The sequence below is a fragment of the Hyla sarda genome, chromosome 7 (genome assembly GCF_029499605.1).
Source record: "Hyla sarda isolate aHylSar1 chromosome 7, aHylSar1.hap1, whole genome shotgun sequence".
NCBI classification, from domain to species: domain Eukaryota; kingdom Metazoa; phylum Chordata; class Amphibia; order Anura; family Hylidae; genus Hyla; species Hyla sarda.
In genome coordinates, this window is record NC_079195.1 from 200,745,177 (window position 1) to 200,773,077 (window position 27,901).

At 44.9% G+C, this 27,901-nt stretch overlaps 2 protein-coding genes across 4 annotated transcripts in view; one reads left to right on the forward strand and one right to left on the reverse strand.

Moving 5' to 3' along the window:
• ACOT11 (acyl-CoA thioesterase 11) overlaps positions 1-2,365 on the forward strand; it is a 57,350-nt gene extending 54,985 nt beyond the window's left edge. For 2 of the 3 annotated variants that reach the window (XM_056532180.1, XM_056532181.1), the window contains exon 16: positions 1,625-2,365. In XM_056532180.1, the coding sequence (XP_056388155.1) occupies positions 1,625-1,768 (144 nt within the window). In that variant the 3' untranslated portion in view covers positions 1,769-2,365. The remainder of the gene's footprint in view (positions 1-1,624) is intronic. The other variant, XM_056532179.1, reaches the window with a different exon arrangement.
• A 2,597-nt stretch (positions 2,366-4,962) lies between these two features.
• FAM151A (family with sequence similarity 151 member A) lies at positions 4,963-27,901 on the reverse strand. The gene is made up of 8 exons (XM_056532182.1): positions 27,412-27,901; positions 24,313-24,456; positions 22,466-22,615; positions 13,359-13,518; positions 12,175-12,402; positions 10,384-10,523; positions 7,564-7,701; positions 4,963-5,982 (listed from the first exon to the last, which is right to left on the reverse strand). Exons 1-8 carry the CDS (start codon positions 27,524-27,526, stop codon positions 5,315-5,317), a joined length of 1,743 nt encoding a protein of 580 aa, XP_056388157.1. The 5' UTR covers positions 27,527-27,901; the 3' UTR covers positions 4,963-5,314.

Genomic DNA, 27,901 nt, shown 5'->3' on the forward strand with positions numbered 1-27,901 from the left:
GTCCATTGGATCCAGGCATCACTTTAACAGGAGTGGCACTTAGCCGCCTGAGCTGTTTTTGTTATGCGCCACTGCAACTTATGTATTTAAAGTTGCTCAGGATTTTTTATTTTTTTTGGTGCTGCCGTTACTTATATATTTTTTATATTATTATATTATGGTCCCTGTATGGAGACCTGACGTCTGAAAGCAGAATGCGAAGTATCAGGCAGCGGCTTTCTCCCCTCGCCCCATTGACAACACATTCACGATCAGCTCAACCAAACACATTTGTGTATAGCCTTCCTGCAGAAGTGGTCGCTGCAAATACAGTGAAGGAGTTTAAACATGCATGGGATAAGTATAAGGCTATCCTTCATATAAGATAGGGATATACAGAAGGCTATCCTTCATATAAGATAGGGATAGGTATAAGGATGTCCTTTATATAAGATAGGGATAGGCATAAGGCTATCCATCATATAAGATAGAGATAGGCATAAGGCTATCCTTCATATAAGATAGGGATAGGCATAATACTATCCTTCATATAAGATAGGGATAGGCATAAAGCTATCCTTCATATAAGATAGAGATAGGCATAAGGCTATCCTTCATATAAGATAGAGATAGGCATAAGGCTATCCTTCATATAAGATAGAGATAAGCATAAGACTATCTTTCATATAAAATAGAGCTAGGCATAAGGCTATACTTCATATAAGGTAGGGATCGGCATAAGGCTATCATTCATATAAGATAGAGATAGGCATAATACTATCCTTCATATAAGATAGGGATAGGCATAAGGCTATCCTTCATATAAGATAGAGCTAGGCATAAGGCTATACTTCATATAAGGTAGGGATAGGCATAAGGCTATCATTCATATAAGATAGGGATATACATAAGGCTATCATTCATATAAGATAGAGATAGGCATAAGGCTATTCTTCATATAAGATAGAGATAGGCATAAGGCTATACTTCATATAAGGTAGGGATAAGCATAAGGCTATCCTTCATATAAAATAGAGATTGGCATAAGGCTATCCTTCATATGAGATAGGGCTAGGCATAAATCTATCCTTCATATAAGGTAGGGATAAGCATAAGGCTATCCTTCATATAAGATAGGGATATACATAAGGCCATCCTTCATATAAGATAGGGATATACATAAGGCTATCATTCATATAAGGTAGGGATAAGCATAAGGCTATCCTTCATATAAGATAGGGATATACATAAGGCTATCCTTCATATAAGATAGGGATATACATAAGGCTATCCTTCATATAAGATAGGGATATACATAAGGCTATCCTTCATATAAGATAGGGATATACATAAGGCTATCCTTCATATAAGACAAGGACAGGGACTATTGATAGGATTCAGATTATTGGGCAGACTAGATGGGCCAAATGGTTCTTATCTGCCGACACATTCTATGTTTCTATGTCTATGGGCAGTTCATTAGAAATAGCTAGTGAAAGTCTATGGCCCCAAAGGGTAGAAAATGCTGCTACTCAAACTCTCTGGGCCGCATACAATAGATGGTCCTGGCCGATAGGTGGCAGCCTTCGTATTGGCAATGTGCTCTTTGTTTGTAGAAAAATACTTATTTATATTTCATTTGCAGGTCACCTATTACAATCAGTTTACCCCAGGACTGGTCTCACAAGTAACTACCAACATCTCCGGACTGTCATCCGATTTTGCCAACACTTACCAATCCTGTGAGCAATTTCTCATTAAGAATACAATGGACTCTAACCAACCATAAAGCACAAGGCGTAGCTATAGATGTCTAGTTGGAGTGAGTACCTAACATGACCATCACCCGTCAGACCGAAGCCTAAATCATGAGCCGCCAATGGTATCAAGTGAGGAGAAGTGCAGACTAGTGATGGATGGACAGAGGTCACATCATGTCGGGGTCATTCCCAACTTAATTGATTCGAAAATACTTTGCACGCAAAGCACTTTGGTTTTTGTGATGATATTTCGGGGATTTTGACTGTTTATTGAGGCGTTACCTGAAATCATGGTAGGAAATATTGTCTAATTGTGTGTTTTTTTCCGTGTAGTTATATAATAAAGAATTGACAAGTGACAACATATGTATTATGTATTTAACTGTAAATGTTGGTATTACCGCACAAGCAAAATCAACTTCAAAAATGACAATGGATATAGGTAAAAATGACTTTCATGGGGTTGTCTAGAATCAGATAAACATGGCTGCTTTCATCTAAACACAGCTCCCCATTTGTCCACAGGTTGTTTGTGGTATTGCAGCTCAGTCTTCTTTCCTTCATTGGAGCTGATAGCACCACATAGGTCCACGGGTTGTGTGTCCTAAGTTTGGAAGGAGGTAGCCATGTTTTTCTCTTAAAGGGGTACTCCGCCCCCAAGACATCTTATCCCCTATCCAAAGGATAGGGGATAAGATGTCTGATCGCTGGGAACCCCCGCAAACTAGCATACGGCACTCACCTGTAAGCACTGCTGGAAGTGCTGGAGGCTCTCAGTGTTATGCCTCCCGACCACGGGGATGAAGTATCGTGACATCACGCCCCGCCCCCTCAATGCAAGTCTATGGGAGGGGGCGTGACTGCAGTCACGCCCCCTCCCATAGACTTGCATTGAGGGGGCGGGACGTGATGTCACACGGGGGCGGAGTTGTGACGTCACAATACCCCGTCCCCGTAGTCAGAAGGCATAACACTGATAGCCTCCAGCGCTTCCAGCAGTGCTTACAGGTGGGTGTTGCATGCTAGATTGCGGGGGGTCCCCAGTGGCGGGACCCCCGTGATCAGACATCTTATCCCCTATCCTTTGGATAGGGGATAAGATGCCCTAAGGTCGGAGTACCCCTTTAAATATCTGCTCTAGCCTATGAGGACCCAACAGTGTTAAAACAAGCATCCACTTGAGAGTGCCCCACTCTCTATATAATGGTTGCAGGGTGTCCTGCTGCTGAGACATTCAGTGGTGCCTCCAGCAATTTGTGGGGAAATTTGGCAGAAAGTGCTCAATATCCCTGCAGCACCACTAGAGGGGAAATAAAGTATTACACAATCAATAAGCGGCTAGGTCCTACAGAGCAACACATGCTCTTTGTGGAGATTCTCCTCTATAGCTAATAGATAAGAGCTGAAAACATGGGACCTACACTAATATATTTGACAAATAATATTTGACAGATTTCTTTAAAAAAAATAAAATAAAAAAAAATAAAAAAAATAAAAACATCCTCTCTAGGGCTGTGTTCACAGGTTGTAGCTACTTAGCTAATTAACGCAAGCATTTTTGTTGTAAAAAAAACAAATTTCTTTTTACAAAGATTTATATAATTAGCATATTCGCAGCAAACGCACACACCAATTAGCTGCAGTACTGCAAATTAGCCGCAATATGTGAACACAGCCTAAAGGAAAATAAAATGATCCATTATTTAGTTTTTTATCTCCATCAGATGCTTCTTCTTAAAGGGATACTCCCGTGGAAAACTTTTTTTTTTTTTAATCAACTGGTAGCAGAAAGTTAAACAGATTTGTAAATTACTTCTATTAAAAAATCTTAATCCTTCCACTACATTTTAGGGGCTGTATACTACAGAGCAGTGGCGTAGCTATAGAGGTCGCAACGGTCGCCATGGGGGCCCTTGCCATATTTACAAAAAAGAAAACCTCCCCGGAGACCCCCCCTTCTCTGGTGGTGCTGAAGGGGGGTCTCACTTGGGGCCGGGGGACCGGACTAAATAACGTCGGCTGGGGGGAAGGGACACTGCCGCTTTAAGAGCAGCAGACGTCGGAAGCACGTACCTGACATCACGGTCCCTGCCCCAGCTGCGCAGGAGGACGAGGACATCCCGCCGCCGGCTAGAGATGCTGCATCCTCCCTGCAAGACGAGGAGGAGGACGAGGCTGGAAAACAATGACGGAGGGTCAGAGGTGAGAGTGGCGGGTGAGGGTTTGATGGCTAGAAGAGCATGGAGCAGTGTTTCCCAACCAGGGTGCCTTCAGCTGTGGCCAAACTACAACTCCCAGCGTGCCTGGACAGCCAAAGGCAATTTTTCGCACCGGGGCCCTGGGGTTTCTAGCTACGCCCCTGCTACAGAGGAAATGCTTATCTTTTTACGTATATACTCGAGTATAAGCCGACCAGAATATAAGCCGAGGCCCCTAATTTCACCCCAAAAACCCAGGAAAAGTTATTGCCTCGACTATAAGCCTAGGGTGGGAAATACATCATCCCCCCCCCCCCCCCCGTCATCATCCAGACCCCCGTCATTAACACCCTCATCATCATCACCGCCTGTCATCAGCCGATGGCTGCCCGGGATTGCTGGGAGTTGTAGTTTTGAAACATCTGGAGGTCCGCAGGTTGAAGACCACTGAGGGCGGAGAGTTCACTCGAGTATAAGCCGAGGGGGTGTTTTCAGCACGAAAAATCGTGCTGAAAAACTTGGCTTATACTCAAGTATATACGGTAGATTTCTCAGATGTCATGACCTCAGTGCTCTCTGCTGTCCATTTTAGGAACTGTCCAGAGTAGGAGAAAGTCCCCATAGCAAACATATGCTGCTCTGGACAGTTCCTAAAATGGACAGCAGAGGTCAGCAGAGAGCACTGTGGTCGTGACATCAGAGAAATCTAAAAAGATAAACATTTCCTCTGTAGTATACGGGCTGTATACTACAGAGGAAATGCTAAAATGTAGTGGAAAGATTAAGATTTTTTAATAGAAGTAATTTACAAATCTGTTTAACTTTCTGGCACCAGTTGATTTAAAAAAAAAAAAAAAAAATTTTTCCATGGGAGTACTTCTTTTAATGACTTTCTTTGTAGGTAAATCCAATAAGAGCTTGCCATATCAGTAAAAAAAAAAAAAAAAAAAACTAAAAATGTCTTGCTTTTTCTTGCACTTCACTGCACTATTTGCACTTCACAGAAAGGAGTCCATTGTTTTAGGACAAAACTAACTTTAATATATTTGTAGATCAATGCATTGATATGTTGGATCAGTATGTTTCTATAAATACACTTACCAACATTTCCGACTAGTAGATCAGGTCACACACATGGTCATTTTTTTTTTTTTTTTCAAACCTTCTTTACATTTTACAAAAGCCAATCAGATGCTTCAGCTACCACCCTCATCCCACATTCCAGTAAAGAACGTCTACCTCTATATAAATAATACACACTACATATCCCTTATCACGAACTACTGGATTTGTTAAGCATTTTATGATGAAATTAATCAAAGAAGTTCATACAATTCAATTTGGTCCCACAGTGAGAGGGTCCATGAGTGATTCCCTCTATGTGCTGTAGATACTTGTCATGAACGAATTCCGGTAATCTGGTGGTAGTTTGTAATAGACGCCATTTTCGGTGTGAGTTCTGATGGCCATCAGTCCATGATACCCATCCATGAATGATCCTTGCTCAGTGCTGTGTTCCACAGTAAGCGTATACATGGGGGAGACCGTCAGCAGTTTTACTGCATTCTGCCAGGTCGTACTCAAGTCAGCTGCCCGTAGCTGGAAGGAGATTTCCTGCCAAAGGTCTTTGCAGAGTTTTAGCATATCCTGCACCATCGGTTCGGTGTAACCCGTGGCCATCCGTTCTTTGGGCCACCCAGGAGCGACTGTAACACCCGAGAAGATAGAATTGATGCTACCAATGAAGTCTTCTCCCCGGATATACCCAGGTGTACTGAAACTCTCGTAAGATACATCCATGCCAACCCACACTGGTAGATTTAGGAGCTTCTGGTCATTTAGTCTCTTCAGGACACTGAGCGTTTCATTCAGGGATACTTGGTCATTTGGTTTAAGGAAAACTCCCCACAGAGAATTACTGTCAGTGATCAACTTTAGAAGATCTTCCAGTGGAAATGCTGAAGACGAATTGGTCAAGATCACCATTGGGGTAGGAGAACTTTTCGTCTGGATCTCGACTTGGAGAGTAAGCATGCCAAAACTGCCTACAGTAGGGAGAGGAATTTTGTAAATAATGCAAAATATTGAGTACCTCTATGTATCAACATAATGATCCGATGATTTAATCTTCCTATAAAATCAATAGGTGGAGCACTAGTGATGGGTGAATGCTTACCTAACAAAAAGGTAAAGTCATTTTGCTCTCTGAGTTCCTGCAGAAGGCTGGTATGAGACAGAGATCGCCTAGGACTGTCAATACCAGTGTTCTCCCGAAAATCTGAACACTTGGAAAGCACAGAGACTTTTTCTAGACTATTCGGACAGGGCTGGTGCAAGGATTTTTGCCACCCTAGGTGAAAGCAAATTTTGGCGCCCCTTGACATGCCCCACCTTACTACTGGGGTGACACACTGTAACAAACCCACTCCTCATACAACGGTGGTTCTGGCTTGGCAGGTGCTTCAGATGCTGGCTAGTTACTAACTTTCTTGCAATGGGCAGAACGGTGCCCCCATCAAGAAGGCGCTCTAGGCTGCTGCCTATTTTGCCTCTGGGCAGAACCGGCCCTGTATTCGGATCTATGGATGATTTGTTAGGTTCGGATTTGGTCTGATTTCCCTCATCTCTGTGAAGAAATGAAGGGATATTTTGGTGTAAGGAAAAGCCTTAGAGCAGGGCTTACCGAACTGGGTGCCGCAACACATTAGTGTGTCGACAGAAATCCCCAAGTGTGTTACGGGACTATCCCGTCCTGCATAAGCAGCCGCCGCTGATCATCGCTATTAAGTGGGCACAGCTCATGTTGCTAATCTTAAAAAAAGGCAGCCAAAGCAATGGCCACTTTAAAACAGTAAGCTGCGGTGACTACCAGGAATGACGAGTGACGCCCCAGACGTTGCGCCGAGGAGCTGCGCAGGCAGGCATCACTTGTCCGACCCGCCATGCCTCCACCTGGTGGCACAGAGGGTAATAAAGGGGGGTTTAATGATGTGGGACAGAGGGTAATAATGGGGGGTTTAATGATGTGGGATGGAGGGTAATAAAGGGGGGTTTAATGATGTGGGATGGAGGGTAATAAAGGGGGGTTTAATGATGTGGGACAGGGGGTGGTCAAGGGGGGGAATGAAAAGCCACAGGAGAACATCAAGGGGGGGGGGAAATTATATGGCACAGGGGTGATCAAAAGGGGGGATTAAATGGCACAAGGGAAGTGGAAGGGGGGGAATGATGTTGCCCAAAGGGAAATCAAGTGGAGGGAAATCAAGTGGAGGGAAATGATGTGGCATGGGGGGGGGGGGGGGGGTCAAGGGGAGCGGAATGGAGTGGCACAGGGGGAAGGGGGGGGGATCAATGGGAGAATGTACACAGGGGGGTAGCAGCTACATTTGTAAAGCTGATACTAGTATCACATTGTGCGTTGTGGGATACGCAACGTGATACAAGCAATTAGCGGTATGGTGGAGGAGTGTCACCAAACTCTGCGCGTCTATAAAGGAGATCAGCCTTAGAGGACAGTTCATTAGAGAGAATAAAAAGGAGCTTGTGGTTTGACATGTACCATGCCTTTACTTCCTTTGACAATACTGAGGGGTGTACTATTCCATCACTCGATAAGCTTTACTTACTTGCTAAAACATTCTGTATGGTGGCGACGTTTGCCTCGGCATCAAACCACTTCACTGAAATTCCATCACCATCGTCGGAGTGAAAGTACCTCTGGAGTGAGCCTCCGGAATAGAACAGTCTCTTCCTGTTTGGATTCACTTGAAAAACAAGCACACATTTAAATTACACATAGTGTCACAAATGTAGCTACTTGCAGACTGCTGAATGGCTAGAACTATCCGGCTGAATGGTATATGACTATACAAGGGTGTTCCTGAATGTCCTTGCAGAGTCTGCAGCTGCACGAGGCAGTTGGATTCTCCAGAGCAGTGTTTCCCGACCAGGGTGCCTCCAGCTGTTTCAAAACGAAAACCTCAGCATGCCTGGACAGCCTTTGGAATGCTGGAAGTTGTAGTTTTGCAACAGCTGGAGGCAAACCGATTGGAAAACAGTGACCAGGAGATAATGCACCTAATATGACATGATCTTTAGGCCACATTCACACAGCGTAATCCAGCTGAAAAATTCCAGTGTGCAGAAATCCACGGGTAAGGCTGCCACTGCGACGCGTTACTAGGGCTGCGGTAAACACGCCAATAGAACGCCCCGTGTGACTGTGAGGTGAGGTCACGTGTAACAACAAACAGACGGCCATGCGGCCAATCAATGACACCAGGAGAGTGTTGAATCGGTTCAGTCCGTAGTACGCAAGGACCTCTCGATGCAATGGTATGTCTTGGCTGGCGCAGTACAGGGTCAGTGCTGCGCAGCGAGGAAAGTAGAAAGAAAAAGCTGAACTGAGTAATAAAGGAAAAATGTATGAGGTGAATGTAAGTGTGTGCAGGGAAGGGAGAATGCAAAGGATGTGTGCAGGACTGGGAAAAGGGGACAAAGGAAAGGTGTAGGGATAATGGTGAAAGGATGAGGAAAGAAAGGAAGTGTGCAGGACTGGGAAAAGGGGACAAAGGAAAGGTGTAGGGATAATGGTGAAAGGATGAGGAAAGAAAGGAAGTGTGCAGGACTGGGAAGAGGGGACAAGGTGTGGAGGAAAGGTAGTAAAGGATAAGGGGAGATATAGGCCAGACTGGGAGATATAGGCGAGAATAGGAGTGTGAGAAGGGTAAATGCAAGAATGAAAGTGCGGGGGAGGAGGGAAAGTAGAGAAGTGAAAGATGAGGGAGTGAATGGTAACGGGTGAGCATGGGAGGGGTATGTGTGTGAGGTATGATCAAATAGAAAAATAGAAAGCAGGATAATGGGTATGAACAAGGCCCAAGCCCAGCCATGCCCCTATCCACACCTTAAGACATGCCCCTAGCCAAACCTCAGACATCCCCCCAACAGACTGACAACCACCATCATTACCACCACATATCATACATATATATATATATATATATATATATATATATACACACACTGTGGGAGACTTTCTTACAAGCTCTGGACAGGATAATAGGACCCATGCGCCATAAGTGTACGGTGCTGCAGCGAGTAAGTTTGCATTCAGCGCCGTACAATTACAGCGCCTATGACTTCCCAGCTGTTGCAAAACTACAACCCCCAGCATGTCCTCACTGTCAGGGCATGCTAGGAGTTGTAGTTTTGCTAATGCTAGAAGGTGGAGTAAAGATGTTACAGGGGCTGGCGTGTGAGACGCCTCAACATTAAACCTAAAATCCCAAGCACAATACTACAAGTCACAGCAAGTCTACAGGGCTCCCAAGGGTCACACTGCATCTCCTCTACTCTAATCTGCACTGTTAGGATTATTCCATCTACTACTACTCCTGCCTCAGTAAAGACAGTTATCCGTAACCTGCCATCGGTGTATTTCTTGTCCTGTGCCTGGTCCAGGAGAAGCTGTCCTATCCTAGGACAGTGTAGGTTAATGGTGCTCTGGTGTCATGAAGTGATACATTTCACCACCCCAAGCCACTATCTTGTACCACAGACAGTAACACTAGTGCACCATCACAATTCTGCTGCGGACATGCCAATTCTTTCTACGTAATCTGCTTATAAATTTATTGTGGTCTATGGAGACGGTGCATTTCCGAGTGGTCCTAACAACGGTTTGTTGTGCCAGCACCTGCAGCCTTCAGAAATTTTCCAGGTGGACATTCTGCAGTGTGAATGGGGCCTTAGAAAGGTCTGCGACTGGCTTGTGTAAAGCTGGCCAGACATATTAGACTAATGTAAGCTAAATCTGCAGATTTTGGCAGGATTGGCAGAACATTTAACGTGTTAGGGGGCCTTCCTGATTCTCCCCTTATGGCAGATGTTGGGCATGTTGTACTTCAAGTGGCCGATCCTTTTGTTCTTGGGCAGATAAGACACCACTGGAGGAATCTGGAATCAGCTTTCTTCCTTTTCCCCATCCAGAATACATGCACACTAAGCTGAGCTGTGCATACATGGGTATAGGGATTGGGAGAAATAGCTGTTGGCTGAATGAGTGTTCATCATATGTGTATGACCAACTTAAGGGAATCCAAACACATGAGATAGCTTATCCTGATTCTGTATGGGGAATGTCGTGAGAACCCTATACACAGTAGTCAGTTGATCCCAAAGAATATGGTGGGTTTGGCCAGCACATTTTTAGGGTGCATTCCCACATGGCGTATTTTGCTGCGTATTTGCTGCTGCGTATTTTCCTACCCATTGACTTCAACAGGGAAAATAAAATACGCAGCAGCAAATACACCGTGTGGGAACGTACCCTTAAAGTTCATGGGGCCCTTAAGACTGGATCCGACATTGTAGAGATATATTTGCTCCCAAGTGAGTGAAGAGGTTAATCCTGTCCCATCCCATACACTGCACTGATAACTTACATGCTATTTGCTTAAATTCCGATAGCAGAGGATCATAAATGTCATAATAGATCTCATCGGGATCGCTGTTATCTCGGATAAACAAAAGGTCGTCCAGTTTCAGCGGGTCTGAACTCCCCTGCCATAAAGTCAGGCTGTACCTGTGTAGATAATATAGCACACGGTTATCATACTGATAGCATCACTGATGTGGACTTATGTAACCTAGCACAGATCTGTAACTCACACACCAGTATTTCCCAACCAAGGTGCCTAGAGCTACAACTCCCAGCATGCCCAGACAGTAGTTACTGTGACTCCAATAGACTATGAATGGAGTTGCATGGTGCATGTTTGATCATTCATACTCCTCTTCAAGGGGTACTCCGGAAGTGAACAACAGGTGGCAGCAGAGAGCATTGTGCTCAGACTGGAAAAAACTACACAACTTCCTCTGTAATATATAACAGCTGATAAGTACTGAAAGTATTTAGAGTTTTAAATAGAAGTAATTTACAAATGTTTTTAACTTTCTGGCACCAGTTGATTTAAGAAAATGTTTTCCTTTTGGAGTACCCCTTTTTACATTAGGATTCAGTTGGGCAGTCCTAATAAGAGACTGATCACTATCTTCATATGCATGTTCATGTAGAGATATGTGGTGGCCCAGTACGGGAGGTGTTACCCCGTGCTCCTGCTGTCCTGTCAGGCAGCCTCCTTCAGTGTCCCCAAGGCCCCTGCACTTGTTTCCCAATTGTAAATATGTTTTACCATGTAAAGTGTTATAAAATGTGATGTTGCTTTAAGAGTTATACTATGTGATATGTCACGTGATTGTTACCCAGGAGGTACCAGTGACCAGGTGATCCCAAGAGTGACCTATGGGCTCCCTGCTAAAGTAAGATAAAGTCACAGCTTTATGAGTCAAGTCAGTCCCTGTCATCTGTCAAGTCAGTGTGGTCTGCATTCAATTGTCCAGTCCTACTACAAGTCCCAGCAAGCCCTTAAGGTCTCTGCGTCACTGGTCACCTCCTTGGGCCCTGGCTGAACTGAATAGACTTTACCATCTGTCTACCCTCAGTAAAGCTACCGTTGTCCGTAACTTGGTGTCGGAGTCTTTATTGCCCCCGTGCCTAGCCCAGGATCCAGCGGTATACCTTCAGGTGGTTATAGGCTTAACCACGCCCTGGCGTCACGAATACAAGGGGTTAATGCCATCTGCCCCTAGGGTAACTACATCTGCCCTGCACCACACACACCCCGCTACCACAGATGGCTATTTATTGGGGAATGGGAGTGCCCAATAGATCCAGAATGAGAAGGGATATTAACTAAGTTACAAGTTATACAGCATTTATTCTGCCAAAAATTATACACTATGGAGGAGATTTATCAAAACCTGTCCAGAGGAAAAGTTAGTGAGTTCCCCATAGCAACCAATCAGATTGCTTCTTTCATTTTTCAGAGACTTTTTCAGAAATGAAAGAAGCGATCTGATTGGTTGCTATGGGCAACTCAGCAACTTTTCCTCTGGACAGGTTTTGATAAATCTTCCCCTATGTTAAAGGGGTTGTGCACTGCCCTGACTTTTGGAGCTCCGTTCACAGCGTCCGGAAGTTCATTACTCCGAACGCTGTGTGCGGGCTTCTGTGTTCGCGGCCGCCGGGCGTGACGTCTCGCCCGCCCCCTTCGTGACGTCACGCCCGCCCCCTCTACCAAAACACTGCTTTTACGTAGTTTCCATGTTGTTCTTACGTAAAGAACACCTTCCATATCCATGTGTGACCCCCCTCCCCCACGTGTCCTGCTTACCGGTCAGATTGCTTCAGGAGCCAGTAGAAATTCTCCCACGCTGAGCGGGTAAGGACAGCCCGGGCTGGGAAAGTGATTTTTTGGGGCAAATCTTTCACTAGATTGTACATCTTCTCAACCATTTCTCTCGAGTAGGTTCTATTGGATACGATGGGTGGTAAGTACAACGTCACCCAGCCTGGGGAGATAGTGATGTTTGGGAACCTCTCTTGGATTAGGTTTAGAAACCTGCAATTATAAGAAATCTTATTATATAAGATTAAAAATAATAAATTAATAAAAAAAATTATAATAATTTTGTTACCCAATGAGCAGCACTCATGTCCATGGGCTGCAGTAGAATTAGGCTAAATTCACACGGGTTTGACTGGGAGAGCATGGTAAGTGAGCTTTTACACCTTGTTCACACTGGGCAGTGCTGTGCGGCTTCCGTTGCTGCCGTGGCGCCGTGTCTGCGGGGGGGGGGGGGGTTTGGTTGGGGGGGGGGGGTGCGGCCAATAGACTGGTTTGAGTGGCATTGGGGCCGCTCTGCCGGTGGGTCGTTTCCCCCCCGTGGGCACTGGTGTCGCGGCGGTGGTGGTCGCCGCCCAGTGCTACGCCATTTTATGCTAGGGACGTTAGGGACCCAGTCTAAATAGGTGGCCTTGACGTGGCGAGTGGGCTTGTACTTTTTGATCAAAAATGTATACTAACAACCTGTTAGTTTTTGATATTATGCTGAGAAGCAATCAGATCATTATACAAGATTGTAGATGTGCGACCATGTCTGTTTTCTACCCGAATTCATAAATTCACACGGGGATTGTCTGCACAGAGAATCTTCCCTGAGTGTGGAGCGCTGGCATAAAGTGCCGCCACTAGGACCGCTCGCGAATGCTCCGTCTCATAGACGGCAATGCATTTCGCCATTGTCCACAGGAAGAATAGACATGTCTATTCTTTCTGCGGACACTGAAATTTGAATTTCCGGTGTGGAAATTATGCTATGTGAACAACACAGCAGAATCTCATTGAAATCAATGGGACTTTGCTGCTGCGGAATCTCCAGGCTGAATTCCGATGCGGAGTTCCACACGGAAATTCCATCGTGTGAACATTGCCTTATTTTCTTTTGCTCTATATTAGACATCTCGCCTCTCTGAAACACAATTAATTTTACCAAATGGATATATATATATACTGACTCTGTAGCGTTTACTCCAATTTCATGATTGACGTTGGGACCAGCCACGATGTCTGCATTGAGCCATACAGGACGGTTGATAGAAGTCTTGGAGGACTTGGCGAGTAATATGTCAAGCGAGGGTCCAACAGCTTTGATACTTTTGAAGTCCAATTTGATACCTACACAGAATAAGCCGATAACATGGATATATATGAGACAATAACATCAATGTCGGCCTTCAGGAGATTTATCAAGACCTGTGCAAAGGAAAAGTTTCCGAGTTGCCCATAACAACCAATCAGATCACTTACGGTATTTTTCGCCGTACAAGACGCACTTTTTATTCCCCAATACTGCAAATACATATTAAAACCCTGTCCTATCGCGGCGGTCCCTGCGCCCATCAATGGCCGGGACCCGCGGCTAATACAGGACATCCCCGATCGCGGTGATGCCCTGTATTAACCCTTCAGACGCGGCGATCAAAGCTGACCGCCACATCTGAAGCGAAAGTGACACTAACCCGGCTGCTCAGTCGGGCTGTTCGGGACCGCCGCGGTGAAATCGCGGCATCCCGAACAGCTTACAGGACACCAGGAGGGACCTTACCTTCCTCCTCGGTGTCTGCTCCGTGACGGGATCCCCTGCATGGCCAGCGCTCTCCTTTGTTGTCATCACATCGTCGCGCACGCCGTCCCGTCATCCAATAGGAGCGGCGTGCGTAGTGACGTGATGGCGGCAACGGAGAGCGAGGATAACGGGCAGCAGAGACGTTCCGGAGCGACGGGGACACCTCGGGGACGCGGCGACAGCGATGGAGGGCGACATCCAGGGCAGCGGTGACGGGTCCGGAACGGTGGGGACACGTGAGTATTACCTCCTATACCAGTGGTCTTCAACCTGCAGACCTCCAGATGTTGCAAAACTACAACTCCCGTCATGCCCGGACAGCCAACGGCTGTCCGGGCATGCTGGGAGTTGTAGTTTTGCAACATCTGGAGGTCCGCAGGTTGAAGGTTCAGAATCTTTTTTTTCTAAATTTTCATCCTTTAAAATTGGGTGCATCTTATATGGCGAAAAATACGCTACTTCATTTTACAGAGGCCTTTTCAAAAATGAAAGAAGCGATCTGTAAGCTATAGGTATCTCCGCAACTTTTCCTCTGGATAGGTTGTCATAGATCTCCTCCCCCCCCCCCCCCCCCCCCATAGACCCTGGAACTGAACAGTTTCAATTACTGAGTAGGCTTTTATTACAGTCACTAAAGGAAACCTGTCATCCTTTTCATGGTGCCTAAACCACAAGTCATATAGCGGTCCCTGATGGATTCTCCCAGCTCCACCTATCTTGAGTGATAGATCTCTTCTTATACCCATACAGGCAGAGATCTATCAATTAAAGGGGTACTCCAGAGGAAAAAACACGTTTTTAAATCAACTGGTGCCAGAAAGTTATACAGATTTGTAAATTACTTCTTTTTTAAAATCTTAATCCTTCTAGTACTTATCAGCTGCTGTATACTACAGATGAAGTTGTGTTGTTCTTTCCAGTCTGACCACTGTGCTCTTTGCTGACACCTCTGTATATTTCAGGAACTGTCCAGAGTAGAGATGAGCGAACTTACAGTAAATTTGATTCGTCACAAACTTCTCGGCTCGGCAGTTGATGGCTTTTCCTGCATAAATTAGTTCAGCTTTCAGGTGCTCCCGTGGGCTGGAAAAGGTGGATACAGTCCTAGGAGACTCTTTCCTAGGACTGTATCCACCTTTTCCAGCCCACCGGAGCACCGGAAAGCTGAACTAATTTATGCAGGAAAAGTCAGCAACCGCCGAGCCGAGAAGTTCGTGACGAATCGAATTTACTGTAAGTTCGCTCATCTCTAGTCAGGGATGCTGAACTGCCTGCATGTACTTGTGCGCAGTGTGTGGATACTGCCGAAGTATTGCGGGTATTGAAAAATGGAAAGTCTGACAAGTGCTTACGAATCCTTCCTTTAAGTGGGGTAGTGGTGCATCCCGCATATTGTAACTTGCATTGAATGCATGAAATTAAATATATTACAAGAGAAGTGTTACAATTAATGTACAGTGACCCCCCCCGACCTACGATGGCCCCGACATACGATAATTTCATCATGCGATGGCCTCTCAGAGGCCATCGCATGTTGAAGGCAGCATCAACATACGATGCTTTTGTATGTCGGGGCCATCGCATAAACAGCTATCCGGCAGCGCAGACTGCTTCAGCTGCCACCGGATAGCCGTTTACGGTGCCCCGTGTGGTCCGCTGACGATCACTTACCTGTCCTCGGGGCTCCGGCGCGTCCTCTTCGGGATCCCTGCATCGTCGGCGCTCTCCATCGTCATCATCACATCGCTGTGCACGCCATCCCGTCATCCAATAGGAGCGGCATGCGTAGCGACATGATGTCGGCGACGGAGAGCGAGGATGCCGGGGAAGCAGAGGCCTTGCCGGAGTGGCGGGGACAGGTGAGTACAACTTCCTATACCAGTGGTCTTCAACCTGCGGACCTCCAGATGTTGCAAAACTACAACTCCCAGCATGCCCGGACAGCCGTTGGCTGTCCGGGCATGCTGGGTGTTGTAGTTTTGCAACATCTGGAGGTCCGCAGGTTGTAGACCACTGTCCTATACTTTACATTGCACGAATCCCTCAACATACGATGGTTTCAACAAACGATGGTCCATTTGGAAAGGATCACCATCGTATGTTGAGGGACCACTGTATTGTTTGGTACAATATGATTTGCCTGTAGAAAAAGAAGTAAATGTATTGCCTGGTTTAATGACCGCATCTGTATGTCCCGACATGTTTCAGCCAGGTATGTTCCTGTTTGGGAGACAAAAATTGTCCCAAAGTGGGGGCTCTTTTTGCTACACATAGGTATCCCCCAGATAAAGAATGGATATAAGCAGGATCAGAGGTGATAAGTGGCAAGAATTTATGCATAATTTTACAAATTTCCCCAAACCGCCTGCTATATTGAGTAGAAAACATGACTGATCTGGAGGATAGCGATGTGAATCGACGACTGCGACGATTAACGTTAATAAGATCTTGTCTATTTTTGTTTAAAGGGGTTATCCAGGAAAAAACTTTTTTTATATCTCAACTGGCTCCAGAAAGTTAAACAGGTTTGTAAATTACTTCTATTAAAAAAAATCATAATCCTTTCAGCACTTATGAGCTGCTGAAGTTGAGTTGTTCTTTTCTGTCTAAGTGCTCTCTGATGACACCTGTCTTGGGAACCGCGCAGTTTAGAAGCAAATCCCCATAGCAAACCTCTTCTACTCTGTGCAGTTCCCGAGACAAGCAGAGATGTCAGCAGAGAGCACTGTTGCCAGACAGAAAACAATAACTCAACTTCAGCAGCTGATAATTATTGAAAGGATTAAGATTTTTTTTAATAGAAGTAATTTACAAATCTGTTTAACTTTCTGGAGCCAGTTGATATAAAAACATTTTTTTTTTCCTGGAATGCCCCTTTAACCCCTTAACGACCAAGGATGTATATTTACGTCCTTGGCCGGCTCCCGCAATATAACGTGGGGTCACGTGGTGACCCCGCGTCATATTGGGTCGGTCCCGGCATGTATCTGATCCCGGGACTCGGGGGTAATAGCGCGCGGCAGCGATAGCGGTGCCACGCGCTATTAACCCTTTAGATGCGGAGTTCTAAGTTGAACGCCGCGTCTAAACCGAAAGTGAAAGTTGCCCGGCTGCTCAGCGGGGCTGATCGGGACCACCGCAGTGAAAATGCGGTGTCCTGATCAGCTGGGACACGAGCGGAGGTCCTCTTACCTGCCTCCGGCATGTCCCCTCAGCAATTGATTGCTCCAAGACTGAGATTCAGGCTTGAGCAATTGATGGCCGATTACCCTGATCACTGCAAAGCTATGGCTTTGCAGTCAACAGGGTATAAGAACAGTGCACTGCAAAAAAAAAAAAAAAAAAAAAAAAAAAAAAAGTGTAAAAAAAAAAGTTAATAAATGTGATTTAACCCTTTCCTTAATAAAAGTTCAAATCACCCCCCCTTTTCCCATAAAAAAAAACGCCATGTAAATAAAAATAAATATAAACATATGTGGTATCGCCGCGTGCGTAAATGTCCGAACTATAAAAATGTATCAATGAAACCGCACGGTCAATGGCGTACGCACAAAAAATTTCCAGAGTCCAAAATAACGTATTTTTGGTAGCTTTTTATATCATGAAAAAATGAATAAAAAGCGATCAAAAAGTCCGATCAATACAAAAATGGTATCGATAAAAACTTCAGATCACGGCGCAAAGAAGGAGCCCTCATACCGCCCCATATGTGGAAAAATAAAAAAAAAGTTATAGGGGTCAGAAGATGACAATTTTAAACGTATAAATTTTACTGCATGTAGTTATGATTTTTTACAGAAGTCCGACAAAATCAAACCTATATAAGTAGGGTATCATTTTAACCGTATGGACCTACAGAATAAAGATAAGGCATCATTTTTACCGAAAAATGTACTGCGTAGAAACGGAAGCCCTCAAAACTTACAAAATGGCGTTTTTCTTCAATTTCATCGCGCAATGATTTTTTTTCCGTTTCGCCGTAGATTTTTGGGTAAAATGACTGATGTCACTGCAAAGTAGAATTGGTGGCGCAAAAATAAGCCCTCATATGGATTTTTAGGTGCAAAAATTGAAAGGGTTATGATTTTTAAAAGGTGAGGAGGAAAAAACGAAAGTGCAAAAATGGAAAAACCCGTGGTCCTTAAGGGGTTAAGGCAATATCAGAAGCCTGTTTTAACATCCAGTCTGACTAACCCCTGTTTTTAAGGCGACATGTGAGATCATCCATTTCACATGAAAAATCCGTTAATCCAGAACAATTGCGGCGTGCTCGAATAGCCTCGCCGATAGGTAAATTCTTCACGACGTGAAATGGGCGACACGAGGTAGCGTGCAGAGTCGAATTAACAGATGTTTCTTTTCTGAATGTGGTAGATATAATTTTGTGTTTAAAGTTGTCGCCAATGAGGTTTAGATCAGGAAAGGATACTGTACCTTTGTGAAACGATACAGTAAATTGAAGGTTTCCTGCGTCATCATTTAGGTAAAAGCTGAAAAGTGTTGCGATGTTTCTTTATCGGAATCCCACACGACAAGCAAGTCATCTATATAACGAGCATAATATAGTTGGTGGTCCCTGAATGGATTATTGTGGGACAATAGATAGCGCAACTCCCACCAACTCATGTAAATATTTGTCAAAGATGGCGAGAATTTAGCCCCCGTAGCCGCCCCGGTGATCTGCAGGAAATACATACGATCAAACATGAAAAAATGATGTAAAGTAATAATATTCAACAACAAGTAGTATGTATTCCTGTAGATCAGTGGGGTAGGGGGAATATTTCTCAAGGAACCATTGTAAGGCAATAAGAGCTTTGTCGTGTGGGATGACCCAATAAAGAGAAGACACGTCGGCAGTTAGCCAAGACATGGTATCAGTCCATTTGACTTTGTCCAGACCACATAATAAACGTTTTGTATCGTGGACAAAACCCGGTATGGTAGAGACAAGAGGTTGTAATAGACTGTCGACCCATGCAGACATATTTTTGTTTAAGCTACCTATACCAGCAACTACCCTGTTTCCCCAAAAATACACCCTACCCCGAAAATAAGCCCTAGCTGGATTATCGGGGTGGGCTGCAATATAATCCCTACCCCGAAAATAAGACCTAGGCAATGCCCGGGCTGCAAATATTAAAAAACTAATTTTAACTTACCTTCGTCCTACGTTCCCCCGTTGCTAAGGAACCGGCGTCACTGTTCTCCGCTGCTCTTGTTGCTTACTGGTGTTGGGACGTCTCAGAGCCTTCAGCCTATCACCGGCCACAGCGATGTCCCGCCTCGGCCGATGATAGGCTGAGCCCACTGTCATGTAAGAAGCCAGCTGGCTTCTTACATGACAGTGGGCTCAGCCTATCATCGGCAGAGGCGGGACATTGCTGCGGCCGGTGCTAGGCTGAAGGCTCTGTGACGTTCCCATCCCCAGGAAGCAGCAAGAACAGGGGAGGGACCATGAGGCCGGTTCCTTAGCAACGGGGGAACGGAGGATGAAGGTAAGTTAAAAATTTTTTTTTAATATTTGCAGCCCGGGCACAGGAATACAGAGTATAGCGCAGCGGCTGATAATTATTTGGCAGGGGGGAAAGAAGCGGCGCTCGTGGGTGACATACGGTACGATTAGTCCCCCGATGTGGGGTGCAGTGCTGGGCTGATAAACCGGGGGAGGGGGCGTTGGGGGGCAATGTACGGTATGTTGTTCAATGTACATACCGTAAATAAATAAGCCCTACCCTGAAAAAAAGCCCTAGTGTGTTTTAAGTGACTAAAATTAATACAAGACCCGGTCTTATTTTCGGAGAAACACGGTATAGGTCGCATGGGTGGGGGAAAAATACATTTATGAACTTTAGGGAAATAATGAAAAATAGCAATGGTGGGATGTGAAACAAATATAAATTCAGCTTCCTTTTCACTAAGAAAACCTTTGAATGTACCAAGATGGATAAGATCCTGTAAGGTACTCCGAAAGGAAGCGGTGGGGTTGCTGGAGAGCGTCTGTATGTAGAGATATCGGATATCATAGATAAATTAAGTGATTGATACAGACCACTATCTAGCAACAACACCGCTCCACCCTTGTCAGCCTGTCTAATGGTAAGATCTTGTATGTCCTTCAAATGCCGAAGTGCCTCTCGTTCATCCAACGTTAAAGGGGTACTCTCATGGAAAACTTTTTTTCTAAAATAAACTGGTGCCAGAAAGTTAAACAGATTTGTAAATGACTTCTATTAAAAAATCTTAATCCTTCCAGTACTTTTTAGGACAGAAATGGACAGCAGAGGTCAGCAGAGAGCACTGTGGTCGTGACATCAGAGAAATCTAAAAAGTAAAGCATTTCCTCTGTAGTATACAGCCCCTAAAAAGTACTGGAAGGATTAAGATTTTTAATAGAAGTAATTTACAAATCTGTTTAACTTTCTGGCACCAGTTGATTTTTTTAATTTTTTTTTTAAAGTTTTCCACTGGAGTACCCCTTTAAATTGTGATGGGCATGTCGAGATTTTTTTTAGACAACAAGATCAGTTCACGTTCAAATGTCTCCTGAAAAATATCTAATATAGGAGTACGAGAGGCTACGGGATAGAAGGAAGGATTACGAGTATTAAATGGTGGTGAAGATGTATCAGGTAGTAAATTATCCCTAAGGTTCTGTAACTCTGATGATAAACATACCGTATTTTTTGCCGTATAAGACGCACTTTTTCTTCCCCAAAACTGGGGGGAAAAAGTCGGTGCGTCTTATACGGCGAATACACACCTATCGCGGCGGTCCCTGCGGCCATCAACGGCCGGGACCCGCGGCTAATACAGGACATCACCGATCGTGGTGATGCCCCGTATTAACCCTTCAGACGCGGCGATCAAAGCTGACCGCCGCGTCTGAAGGGAAAGTGACACTAACCCGGCTGTGCAGCCGGGCTGTTCGGGACCGCCGCGATTTCACCGCGGCGGTCCCGAACAGCCCGACTGAATAGCCGGGTTAGTGCTTACAGGACACCGGGAGAACCCTTACCTGCCTCCTCGGTGTCTTTTCCGTTTAGGGATCCCCTGTATGGCCGGCGCTCTCCTTCCTCGTCATCACGTCGTCGCGTACATGCGTCGGCGTGCGTAACAACGTGATGACGGCGACGGAGAGCAAGGATACCCGGCCGGCAGCAGAGACGTTCCGGAGCGACGGGGACACGGCGACAGCGATGGAGCGACATCCAGGGCAGCGGTGACAGGTCCGGAGCGGCGGGGACACGTGAGTATTACCTCCTATGCAGTGGTCTTCAATCTGCAGACCTCCAGATGTTGCAAAACTACAACTCCCAGCATGCCCGGACAGCCAACGGCTGTCCGGGCATGCTGGGAGTTGTAGTTTTGCAACATCTGGAGGTCCGCAGGTTGAAGACCACTATTGGGTTCAAACTGTTAAATTTTTTAGATTTTTGCACCTAAAAATAGGGTGCGTCTTATACGCCGGTGCGTCCTATAGGGCGAAAAATATGGTAAATCACTAAAATCAAAACCAAGGGGAGTATATGCATTGTTCACAGTATCAGAAGAACATGGATGAATAAATTCAGTATGGTAATCAAGCATATCATCACTAGAAGATTTGGAAAAATGTTTCTGTATAACACTGTCCCGAACAAACTTGTTGATATCAAGTAACGTGTTAAATAGACCAAAGTCCGTGTAGAAGAAAAAGATAGCCCTCGTGATAACACAGAAAATATCATTTAATTATAATATATACTTTTCACGCACCAGTTAATCTGAAAATATTTATTTTCCATAGTGTTGCTCGCGAATATTCGCAATGTGAATTTTATTCGCGAATATCGCATATTCGCGAATTCGCGAATATAGCACTATATATTCGTAATTACGAATATTCGTTTTTTTTTCACAGTACACATCACAGTGATCATCCCTCTGCTTCCAGCTTGTGTGGTGTAAAGAAGGCTCTAATACTACTGTGTGAGACTGGCGGGCGAATTTTCGCATATGCTTATGCTAATTTTTGTATATGCTAACTTTCGCATATGCTAATTTTCGCATATGCGAAAATAAAACGCGAATATTACGAATATGCAAATTTTGCGAATATATGACGAATATTCGTCCATATATTCGCAAAATATCGCAAATTCGAATATGGCCTATGCCGCTCAACACTAATTTTCCTCCTGAAAACCCCTTTAAGACTGGAAAGGCATGGGAAAGCCACTGGGATCCACCCCAATGACTCCTGGATTGAGCAGCAATAAAGTGATGACAGGTTCCCTGCAGATTTCTGCTAATCCTGTACTTGATCATCAGGGAATCCTTCCAAAGTAGAAAACTCCTTTAATGTAATATCATTAAGTATAATATAATGAATTGTCATTAACTATAATTATTTCTATTAAATTACACCTGGCCCATTCAAAAACTTGTAGCCCATAATCCGCAAAAACTTTTTATATGATAATTGTTTTGATAAAATACTAAATCACTTAGCACCTTTTGAAGAATGAAGGACGGTATCCAGCCATTCTTGTAGTGTATTGTCACTATATACGTCGGGTGGATGAGCCATGATCGGAATATTTGTCTCATTCGGGGTTGCGTGCCCTTCCACATTGACATCGGCTTCTAAAACCATGACACCACCTGTGCAAATAGATAAGCAAATCCATGTCACCCGATGTAGCCCAGACACAGTACAGACAGTGCAGGGTTACACTCAGGACCATCTGAAAAGAAAAGATTCCAGCATGGCACTGGTGCATAAAAAACTTGTGGATTAATTCCAATAATGACACACAATACGACATGGCAAGACAGGCATTGATGGGTTTTGGGTGTAGGTCACCCTTAGTCAACAACTAAGTAGTCAGGTGGGCGGTGTCTACATGCACACTTATACACACAGCTAGCTGTCAATCACTGAGTAGGACCGCCCACATGACTGCTCAGCCCAGAATGAGTAGAAATTTGCATAAATGACAAGTTATCCTGGAACTTTTCCTACAAAACAATATATCAATCTGCTCAGCTCCTTCTGCTCTATAACATGATGCCCTCAGATCGGACTGCATTTCCAATGTGACAGGTCCTCTTTTCATTTTAATGTAAATATCTGTAGATAGGAAAAGTAAAACATAAAAAAAATGTCTAGATAGAATTGTGAAAACTGTATAAAATACCAAAGTAAAGCTGCTGTTCCTAAGCACAGTTTATCATTCAACAGCAGAATAAAGGAAGCAGTGGAATGTTTTCGGGTGGACAAAAGTGCGTCTATACAACCAAGTGTCATGTTACCGCAGATGACAATAGAAATTTCATGCACAATAAATTTTCTTCAGGTCCAGATAATGAGCTCAGTGCACACGATCTACAGTGCTCAGGGAACCACAATAGCATCTATGACACATGATAAAGGATTATGTGTTTATATGGGTCCAAGGGGTAAGATATGTCCGTGAGGAGAACACCATGATGGTGTCGGGAGATTTATAGGCCATTGGCACTTTATATGGTTGAAAGTAATGGTAAGACAAAAGTTCGCCCAATGGTATGCTTCCATGTTCTGTTTTGATTGCCAAAGCCAGGAATAAATCATGAATTGGGGACATGTATAAAGGAATTACTTTTCTGGCTTTGTCTTCACAACCTGCATAAAAAAAATGTAAATCTGGGAACAAACCCTTATAGTGATCCATAGTTTAAAAATATGAGTTTTGATATATTATATAATATAAAAAATGTCCCTTAATTCAGTATCAAATATTCTTGAAAATCTTATTACAATGATGGAGAACATATCTATCTGGGGACCTAATTACCTACCAGGGGATCCCCTATAGCTGATGGGGGACATATCAATTTGGGGTCCTATCTACCTACTGGGGGAGCCCTACCTTATAGGGGACATATCTATCTGGGCCCCTATCTACCTATGTGGAAAGCCCTACCTGATGGGGAACATATCTTTCTGGGGCCCTATAAACCTACTGGGGAGCCCCACCTGATGGGGGACATATCAATCTGGGGTCCTATTCACCTACTGGCGGAGCCCTACCTGATGTGGGAAATAACAATCTGGGGCCCTATTTACCTACTGGGGGACCCCTACCTATCGGGGGATATATCTATCTGGGACTCAGATTGCAAAGTCAGGAATGGGGCAAAAAGTCAGAGAGGCGTGTCTCTGCTGGCTTGTCAACGCCCCAATGGTCCTGATTGACAGATCCCTCCCTATTTCTGTATATGGAGATACTGATCAATCAGGACCAGCATTTTTATTTTTTTTAAATAACCGTAAATGATAAGTTCTTATACACTTGAGTAATGAAAGACGTATTTACTGCTTAGTGCTTCCTGCATCTGGCTCTTGTTGTTCGCGGCATGATACCAGGTGACATGTAGTCCATCACGGGTTGGTATTTCTCCTATGGACTGAAGATAGTCCAACATGTCTCCTCCGGTGGGGAATGAGGAGTGCGCTGTACCTGAAAAGGATAGCAGAGGGTTTAGAGATAAAAAATATAGGTGGTCAATGTGAGGTTAAAGGGGTACTCCACTTCCCCAGTGTTCAGAATATTTTGCAGGCAGTGACATCACAGCCACGCCCCTTCCTGACATCACGCCACCTGAATGTAAGTCTATGGGAGGGGGAATCACCCCCTCCTATAGACTTGAATTGAGGGGGCGTGGTGTGACATCACAAGAGGCATGGCCGTGATGTCATGACCTTTGCCGCCTGCACCCGGCGTTCGGAACAAAATGTTTTGAACTCTGGGGTAGTGGAGTACTCTTTTAAGTAAAATGTCACTCAAGAGATTCCGTAGCTATTATTTTTTTTTACACTGTCAATCAACCAACCATTCCGTCTATCATAAGAAAAGGAACCTCCAGCCTGGAGCTACCTCTGTGTATGATAGGAAAGAATTTACTTCTTATTTAGACGGCTCTGATCCTTACAGATTGTTAGAACAGGGGAGCCCTGCCCAAATAATGTGGCTGTGGATCTGTGGTCACTGGGGAAGATTCATCAAAACATGTGTAGACAAAAAGTGGTGCAGTTACCCATAGCAACCAGATTGCTTCTTTCATTTTTTTCACAAGACTTTTTTTTTTTTAAATGAAAGAAGCAATCTGATTGGTTGCTATGGGCAACTGCACCACTCTTCCTCTACACAAGTTTGGATAAATCTCCCCTCCTATCCATTAGGCTGTGGCTACATAGCGATTTTGGTCGCATGAGAATTCTGCATGTGTTTATAGCCTTATTAACGTCAATGGGAGTCCCAAGTCCCATTCACACTGCCGAATTTTTGCTGCGGATGTTCCTACTGTGGAAGTCCATTAAAGTGAATGGGGCTTTTTTCTCCATAAAATTTGAACTTTTCCAAAGAATAAAAGCTCTTTGTAATTGTGCTCTGTGTATTCAGGAGGAAATTCTGGACAAATTCTTTAAAAAAATTCAACATAGATGCGGAATAAGAGTCATAATAATGCAGCCGCGGAATTCACAAATCTATGCGGAACTTGTGTGTGAACATAGCCTGTGTATGGGAGATAAGGAAAACGGTTGAGGTGGCTTCATGTCTCAAAACAATGATTATTTTTTGGCTGTCCAGACATGCTTTGAGTAGTTTTGTAACAGCTGGAGGCACCCTGGTTGAGAAACACTGGTGTAGAGGCTACTTTTTTTTGTACCATCTGTTGTTTTAACCTTTTTTTTTTTTTTGGAGGTAACATACATGCCAGGTGACATAGGCGTGTGCACGGGGTGTGCCTGGTATGCCTGGGCACGCCCTAATCCAGGGGCGGACTGACCGGCCGGTCCGATAGGACATCGTCCGAGGGCCTGACCGGGTTAAGGGCCCACCGTCTCTACTGAGGATCCGGGACACTCGCTGCGTACCCAGCAGACAGCGCTGCGTACAGTAGAAGGCGTCCCCTCTGTCTGAGCCGCATCTGCAGCTTACACAGAGGAGACGTGACCTCTGCCCCCATGCAGCACGCTGTACAGGCGCCTATAACTCTGCCTATACCTATGGGAAAGAGGGGGAGGGGGTAACTCTGCCTATACCTATGGGGAAGGGGGGGGGGGGTAGGGGGTAACTGCCTATACCTATGGGGAAGGGGGGGAGTTAACTCTGCCTATACCTATGGGAAAGAGGGGGAGGGGGTAACTCTGCCTATACCTATGGGGAAGAGGGGAGGGGGGTAACTCTGCCTATACCTATGGGGAAGAGGGGGGGATAACTCTGCCTATACCTATGGGGAAGAGGGGGGGTAACTGCCTATACTTATGGGGAAAGGGGGTAACTCTACCTATACCTATAGGGAAAGAGGGGGGGGGGGTAACTCTGCCTTCACCTATGAGGAAAGGGGGGGGGAACTCTGTCTTCACCTATGAGGAAGAGGTGGGAACTCTGCCTATACCTATGGGGAAGAGGTGGGGAGTAACTGTCTATACTTATGGGGAACAGGTTACTCTGCCTATTCCTATGGGGAAATATATATATATATATATATATATATATATATATATATATGCACACGCACGAGTTTGTGCTTTAGGGTGCACATCCTAATGCAACAGGCTGCACATGCCTATGCCAGGTCACCCATAGTTCCATAGGGTAGCATCAGAATAGACATGATATTAGTGCTGGCTTTCGCCAAGCCGTTTTCTTATCTTTTTGCCTTTCAAGATCACTATCGCTGCAGAGATTAATGGTGCATGTAATGGCTCGTCTTGTGAATGCGCTCCATCTACTTAATATGCACGATACCAAAAACCTACTCCCAGGGTGAAGTCCTGCATTGGAGTTGACAAGCTAGCTGACCCTATGAGTCCATATTACAGACCTATAGGCACAAAGGGGGGGGGGGGAGGGGCAAAAACTGGTGCATGACAATAATAAATTACAGACCCATAGGCACAAAGGGGTGGGGGGGGGGGGGGATGTAGGCGAAAACTGGTGCATGACAATAATAAATCTAGCAAATGACGTTGCCCCCCTCTCTAAACACTATTGAAATTTGTAAAGGTACAAAAAGAGTGTTATATAAAACATATACAAATGATAAAAAATATCTGTCCACGAATATAATCCAATCTGCCAATAGCACGCAAATGGAAAAAATGCACAAGCCATAGATACAACCTTCTAGGACAGCGGTGTCCAAACTGTAGCCCTTCAGATGTTGCAAAACTACAACTCCCAGCATGCCCGGACAGCCAACGGCTGTCCGGGCATGCTGGGAGTTGTAGTTTTGCAACATCTGAAGGGTTACAGTTTGGACACCGCTGTTCTAGGAACATAATCCTAAATATGCATCATCTATTGGTGTAGTAGTGGTATTGTTCTCAATTGTATCATCATCATCATCATCGACCATGAACCCAAAAAGTAGCAGATCTGATTTTCCATTAGTGGTGTATTCCGTACCTTTTTTTGGCGGTCGTCCCAACGTCAGGCAGAGGGCCGCAATGGTGATGCACACCCCCAGAAATACACAGACGCCTACTACGGTCCTCAGGCCCGACAACGAGAATCGCTTCATCCTGTCGCCCTAACACGGCGATGTCAAGCGGCCCTCAAACCTCTCCGCAAGTCGTTCTACTTGTAAGTGGAGTCTCTCCTCAGCTCCGCATCCTTTATCCGAGCCCACAAAAAGGAGTTCTGCCTTTTTCTTTTTCAATAAGAGGACGTCTTCTCACTTTACAGAGGAGGCCCCCGTGACCCCTTTGTTCTGGCTGAAATTACAGGATTCACTGCTAGAACTCTGCACTTGGACCTTGCGCTGCTGAAATTCTCTCACGCAACAGAAAAGGAATCCAGAGCTATGAGCAACAATAGCCGGAGCAGCGGTCGAAGGATCAGATCTACTCCACTCACTACTATAACATCCAGCCTGAGGACGCTCGGCGTTGGGTCC